Source organism: Hyla sarda, chromosome 2, assembly GCF_029499605.1.
Source record: "Hyla sarda isolate aHylSar1 chromosome 2, aHylSar1.hap1, whole genome shotgun sequence".
Lineage (NCBI taxonomy): Eukaryota > Metazoa > Chordata > Amphibia > Anura > Hylidae > Hyla > Hyla sarda.
Genome location: NC_079190.1, coordinates 485,106,664 through 485,113,867, shown reverse-complemented (window position 1 = coordinate 485,113,867; position 7,204 = coordinate 485,106,664). Strand labels below are relative to the sequence as shown.

Sequence of the window (7,204 nt, the reverse complement as noted above, 5' to 3'; positions counted from 1 at the left end):
GGGGGGGGAAGGGGTAGGGGGGGGGGGGGGGGAGAACTCCTGCTGGATCAATCCGGTAAGAGAAAGGGGAGGGGGGAAGAACAGGGCTTATATACCCCATACTAACCCACCCATTCCTGTCCTGCATCCCATCCCTGATTAACCCCTAACTGGTAACCCAATATAGCCTCCAGACTAGTGCCAAAAAAAAAAAGGGGGTGGGGGGTTAATTAACTGTGGAATCCCTTTCCACAGTCCGTGCCACTTAGCCCTAAAACGGCCCAGTGGCACCCATACTCTACAGAATAGACAATAGCTAGATGACTCCTGTAGTTGGATCCCTCTCGGCCCACAAAAAGGGAAGTCAACTGTCCCAAAAATGAATGGAGTGGCAGTGGTCATGTGTGGGCCAGCAGTCTATTCATTATCTATGAACACAATGTGCACTGCCATTCATTTGGGGGACATTTTCCCATTGTTCTTGGAATGAGTTGGGGTCCCAGTGGTCTAACCCCCACCGATTACCTATTTTCACCTATTCTGTGAATACTGTAGTTTGTGTGTGTGTTTCTATGTGTGTGTGTGTGTGATTGGATGGGGAGCATTAGAATGCTTTATATGCAGGACAGAAAGAAAAAAAGAGCAATCCTTTGCTGCACGCATGCAATATAAGGCTTTCTTCATCTCACAGCGGATCTACAATGTCCATGAAAGGTATATCAAGGCTTCCCTTTCATCTCAGAAGCAGTAGGACAGTGCTTAGTGTAACCCATTTGTTGCTATGCTGCATTTGTAGCTGTATTCAGTCATTTAGTTTACATTGAAATCTGCAGCATAAAATCCTGAACATAAAATCTGCGCAGGATACTGTACGTGTGAATACACCCTAAAAGTGGATAAAGACTTCCTTCTCATCTCAGCAGCTGTAGTTCCATAGAGTATAACCCCTCCCTTGCTGTGCAGCTGAAGTTTCTTTTTTATTTTTGCAGATAGCACCCTGCAAAGCATCAATAACCTCTACTCCCTTCACATGCCATCTATAGTACTATACTGTGTAAATCATCCCCAAGCACTGTGCCATAGTATAATTTTACCAACACTATATTATGGCATATTAGAGAAGAGATGTGCTGTGATTGGCCACAGAAACAAGGGTGGAAGTAACTGTGTGTGTACTATGGGCAAACAGCTCAGCTCTGGTCCTGCTCCCTGAAAGGAAGAGAATGAGAAATTGCAGTGCATCATGGAGGGACCTCTTAGTAGTTCAATAATAGGAGTAAGAGCACTTAAATATCACCACTCCATAAAAATTTCACCACTTCAAACGGTTAATGTAACAAAAACCATGGACAACTCCTAAAGATATATATATTTATTTTTAAATATGCCCAGACTGCCCCTGTTATCAGGTGCCTTATTTCTGCTTCTTTTCACTTCCTGGTGCTGTGGTTGGCATGAGACATTGCCACGCAGTCAGTCACTGGCTGAGGTGGGACAATGTCCCATCAGGTAGCCTGAGCATATTTTTCGAGCGTTCCGGCCCCCACCGATTAAAATGTACAAATCTCAGCAGTGACGTCCTACTCAGCCAATCACTGGCCACAACAATGTCCCGCCTCAGTCGGACCCCCCACGATCTTCAGGATGGGGCCCTACCTCAGGCCCCCACCTTCCTAGATGTACTAGTGGGGGGGTAGCTGGGTCGGGAGCCAGCTAGTCATGGGGGTCCCTGGCGGAAGGGACATGTGGTCTCCGAAGGTGGTGCCCTTGGGTCAGGTGTTGGTTGACCAAGGGCAAAGTAGGAGACCGGCCTGGACGAGAAGCTGCCTTCAGGTCCCCTTCCAGAATGGTTGGTTATATTGGTTGGGAACATATGTTAACCCTGATTTTTATGTATTGATCTTGTTATTTATGTATGGAGGATATTTTTATATAAGATGTTTTATTATATTTTGGGATTTGTTAAATAAAAGTTGAGTCCGCTGTGGCCTTTGCACCATACTTTGTGTCTGTGGTTCTTAAAGGGGTACTCCGGTGAAAACCTTTTTTCTTTTAAATCAACTGGTGGCAGAAAGTTAAACATATTTGTAAATTACTTCTATTAAAAAATCTTAATCCTTTCAGTACTTATTAGCTGCTTAATGCTACAGAGGAAACTCCTTTCTTTTTGGAACACTGATGACATCACTAGCACAGTACTCTCTGCTGACACCTCTGTCCATTTTAGCAACCGTGCATAGCAGATGCATAGCAGATGGATGCATAGCAGATGGATGCATAGCAGATGGATGCATAGCAGATGGATGCTAAGGGCAGCATGGTGGCTCAATGGTTAGCACTGCTGCCTTGCAGTGCTGGGGACTTGGGTTCAAATCCCACTAAGGACAACAATAAATAAAGTGTTATTGTTATTATAATAACGTCAGCAGAGAGAACTGTGCTCGTGATGTCATCAGAGAGCATTCCAAAAAGAAAAGAATTTCCTCTGTAGTATTCAGCAGTTAATAAGTACGGGAAGGATTAAGAGTAAGTAATTTACAAATATGTTTAACTTTCTGCCACCAGTTGATTTAAAAGAAAAAAGTTTTTTTACCGGAGTACCCCTTTAAGGTAGAAGGAAGAGGGTTGGATAGATGGGTGGGGGTTGTTGGGGTGCAAAGCCAGCGGAACTCTATGCTCCCCTAGTCATGTCCCTCAATGTAGATATCCCACCAAATTTCATACAACAGATAATATCTATCCAGGAATAACATGACAGAAACTGTATGGAGCGCAGGATGGAAGCCACTCTCAGGGATGACAAATGTTTACCTTAGGACAAAATGTAAGAAACATTTCACAGCCGACGACAGGTCCAGTAACGATGCCGTCATGTTCAGCACCAACTAATGAATAGTTCTATCCTATCCTGACACGTGTTATTTCCTGCAAGAGTCACGATCACTATTTTTAATTACCACATGTACTGTATCTCTGAATGTACAGTATCTTTGCTTGTTTTTAATTCTTTGTAGTATGTTTTTATGCATTGCACAGTGTTTATACTTATTCATATAATTATGTGCAATATGCACGTAGAATATTTATGTATTTTTGCACAGTATGTAGGTACAGTATTATATATGTATGTATGTAGGGTATGTATGCATTTATTTATGACATCAGAGAACTAGTGCAATAAAGTCACAAAATGTTTCTGCGACTCTTTCAATTTGAAAACACACTGAAAAAGTAGCACATTTTTCTGCCGCAGTAAGGCTTGCGCCAAATTCTTTGACTTTTTTATACTAGCTTTCTGGTGTCAAATATTATTTAATTATCTAATATCTGTTTTCTTAATCCTGCTACCACTGGATTTCTGACTATTACCACCCGCCCCCGCAACATGTTTGTCTCATCCCGCCAGCTCCTGCAAATGTTTTCTCACAGCTTTCAGAGACAGTTCTCTCTGTTGCTATTTTGTCACCTACGTTTCATTACCACCACCACCACCCCCCTCCGTACCATTTCATTACCTTCTTGTGTCATTTCATTACCCCCCCCCCAAGTCATTTCTTCAGCCCTCTGTGGCATTTCAGAGGTTTGCAAGACTGTGCAGGATTATATATTCTATGACCGCCCGCAACAACCTTCTTATCGCTGGAAAGTTTTTTATTGGATCCCAATCCTGATGCAGGGCTCTAATGCACAGTAAGTATGTACACAGGCCCTGATTTACTAAAGGTGTTGAGTTTTTATTAGTGGGGAATATTGTTTCAGACTTGCAACAGGTTGGGACAATTCTGACCAGCTGGCCCTTCTTTGGGCAGACACACCCTTTTTTTTTAGGTCGGGTTCACAATAGCAAATCAGGGTTATTAACGTATACAGTATATGTACACACATTAGGAATGTATGCTGGTATGTATGTAGATTGATAATTTTTTCGGTCCATCAACAGGCCATTTCAAATCTACTCCAGTTCTGTTCAGTGACCTCCCCAAATCTCTTTTTCTAACTGATCCATAGGACAATCTTGCACTGTCCCCGGAAAGAGCAACATCTTTCAACATTACATTAGAGCCTTTGTCGGTAGTTCTTGCCTAATCACTCTCCGACTCCGTCAGTCCTAGTCCTGAGTAGAGTTGGTCCTCACAAGGGCTACACGTTTACCACTTAACCGGTACTACCTGGGACACCAGCATCCCAGACACTTCGTACACTGCAGACACAACCTGGGTTTCTGTCAGCCACGACCACCCAGCCTTGTAGCATGCTCCAGTGAAATCACAAGTGTAACCTTAGATTTTGATAACCAGAGATATGGGAACTGTAGCTCTCTTAGGTCATTTGGTTGTCATTCTGATAAGTCCTCTAGAAGTCATTACTGTTTCTTTCCATCAGCATAGTGGCACAGCAAAGCAACTTCATTATACATGTCCCTCTGACAGTTCCAGGCCCCTTCTGGGACTATTCAGATGCATGTTTCTCCCCTTGTAGTTGTCAGTCCAAAAGACGTACTTTCCAGTACTTTCCAAAGATTGGCATGTCACTCTGCGTGAGTCATGCTAAGCCAGTGGTCTCTGTGGCCCTGCAAATGTTGCAAAATTACAACTCCAAGCATTCCTGGACAGCCAATGGCTGGAGGGCCACAGCCTGGAGATCAATGTTCTGTGCACGCCAAAAGTGGCCACTACTGTAGTGGCAAGAGCTCCATGACTGCTGGGTCATGGTCGCAGCCACTTTGGGTTGCAGTGGGACCAATTGTTTTTGCTTGTTCCTGGCGCAGCATGGCTTACGATGGGTGCATAGAGTTCTTTGATCTCATGACCCCTACAAAAGACCAAATTGCCCTGTAACCCCAACATTAAGTTAACTGTTAACAAAATCATTCAATCCTGCAAGGTAGAATCCCCCCCCCCCCCCCCCCCCCCCCCCGCTCCTTTTCCCAAATTGTCATCAGGAGTCTGAAATTAGATGGAAGCCTCAAATCCTGAACCAAATATACAAAAAAGGTTCGGGATTCAGCGCAACTCTTGTCCACAAAGTACAGTTTCGACCCATTCACTTGAATACAGACAGCCTGCACTACCAGGCATGTCCTAAGAGTAGAGCTGTTTCTGAAAGAAGGCAGCATGTTTTTTCTAGTCTCATAAAGCTCTTTTAATTCACAATTTAGTGGTTTCATGGGAAATCACATTGTGATATCACAGTCAGTTGTGACACATTACAAACTCAGCTCTGTTAGATATATATACTGTATATTGATTTGTATTGACAATGAAGCCCTCTATACATCATGTACAAAGTATGGATCATACCCTAAGTCAACACGTATCAATACCTAAGCAAACATTCACAAACCTTCAGGGTTTTTTTTCCACCTGTTGCACAGCACATAAATGTCTCCCGTACGTAATAATTATCAACGATTATGTCACACTTCAGTCATTTCTTCTATTGTTCCCTGCACGTGACTAGATTTATAAATTTGTCGGCTCCAGGCTGATATTCTAACACTGAAGCTCAGCAGGTCAACGTAACCTCAGCTCCACATCTGCTTGAAAGGAGAGTCTCCAGGTCCCTCAAGAAACATGTCTTGGTTCTTGGTTCAGATCATCGGGATCATATTCGGGGGTGTTGGCATGATCCTTACCTGGGTCATCACGATTATGCCTCAGTGGAGGGTGTCCATCTTGGCCGAAAACAATGGAATAAATGGTCGTATCGATGGCTACTGGATCAGCCGGTGGGATGGCTTGTGGACAACCTGCGTAAACCAAGCCAGACTGCCCATGCAGTGTAACAGCTATGAATCCCAGGTGTCCCTGACCATGGACTTAAAATCTGGAAGGATCTTGATGAGCTTTGCTATTTTGATGACATTTTTTGCCTTTGTCTTCTCAATTTTGGGTTTTCTGATGCACAAGTGTCATGACGAAGGTCGGATGACAAGGCAGTGTATGCGATTGACCGCCGGGCTCCTCTATATTTTCAGCACCATCCTCATCGCCATTCCCATTATCTGGACAAGCAGCAACATCCTCACCAAAGCATATGATGCTTCCGTGTGTCGCGGGGCAATGAGGATAGAGATGGGAGAAGCCTTGTTCTTGGCATGGCCTGCCATGGCCTTCATCCTCATCGCTGGGATTATATTATGCTGTCAATGCTCAGGTAAACAACCATGTATGTCAGAGGAAGACAAAGGTGACTATAGACAGCCTCATCACCAAGAGATGGTCATTATGAGAAGCGTACCGGACGACCGGCCAATCTGCAATCCAAGGAGCCAATACATATAGACAATTTAGGAAATGTTGCTATTGAAATGCACTTTATAAGAACTTTAGCTCTGGTCCCTGTGACTGGATTTTGAAGGTTGAACTTGAACATAGTAGTCACTATGTGGGTTATTTGCACTGAAATGTTCTCTAATTTGTTATGCAGTATTGCGAACTTTCCATTCAGATGATTGCTTATATATATATTATTGTTATACAGATCAGTTTTTTCCCTTTCAAAAATAGCACCCATGTCTGGTATAGACATTACCAGGCAAGACCCGTAGACAAAAGTGAAGCTGTTTTGGGGGAAAAAACTCAAACTCTTTTCTGTAATCTTATAGACCCTGTGTGGTTTGTACTGTGTGAATGTACTGTATGAATGTATTGTGGGACTGCACCGAACTGTGTTGTATATTACCATGTCTGTAAAGGTATTTTGCCGATACGACATTGATTGTTCTCCCCCCAAAAAAAGGCTTAAGCATAGGCTACTGTAATACTCATTGGGTGGATTTACTGTTTCATACAAAATTTGTGCCAAATATGTGCATATTTTAGACACTTATTTCACCTCCTTCGATGCAAGGGGATGGCTTAGAGGTAAAAGGGAAGTGGCATAACTGAAAAGAGGGTAAAACTTGAAATGCAACACCGCAGGCCAAAACGGTGTCAAGTCAACTAATAGGTGATGTAAAGTTAGGCAACAGTGTCTAACGATGTAATGGAAATTGTAGGCAGACTAGTTCTCTAGGATTATGGGGAAATCAATATATATATAAAAATATTGAGAAAAATATAATATAGATAACATAGATAAAAATGTGCCAAGGATGTGTCTAAAGATGTACCAAAGTTACCAAACAGCCTGAGCCACTGTGATAGATAAATTTGGCGCATTCATAGGCTGCCAAGTCTACGCTAAGTATTAGACAGTCTTAGTAAATCTGCCCCATTGATTC

At 43.0% G+C, this 7,204-nt stretch overlaps 1 protein-coding gene across 1 annotated transcript; it reads left to right on the top strand.

Annotated features, from left to right (window-relative positions):
* The first annotated feature begins 5,552 nt into the window (after window positions 1-5,552).
* LOC130357508 (claudin-8-like) lies at window positions 5,553-6,263 on the top strand. The gene has a single exon (XM_056560204.1). The coding sequence runs from the start codon at window positions 5,553-5,555 to the stop codon at window positions 6,261-6,263; it is 711 nt and encodes a 236-aa protein (XP_056416179.1).
* Window positions 6,264-7,204: the final 941 nt, after the last annotated feature.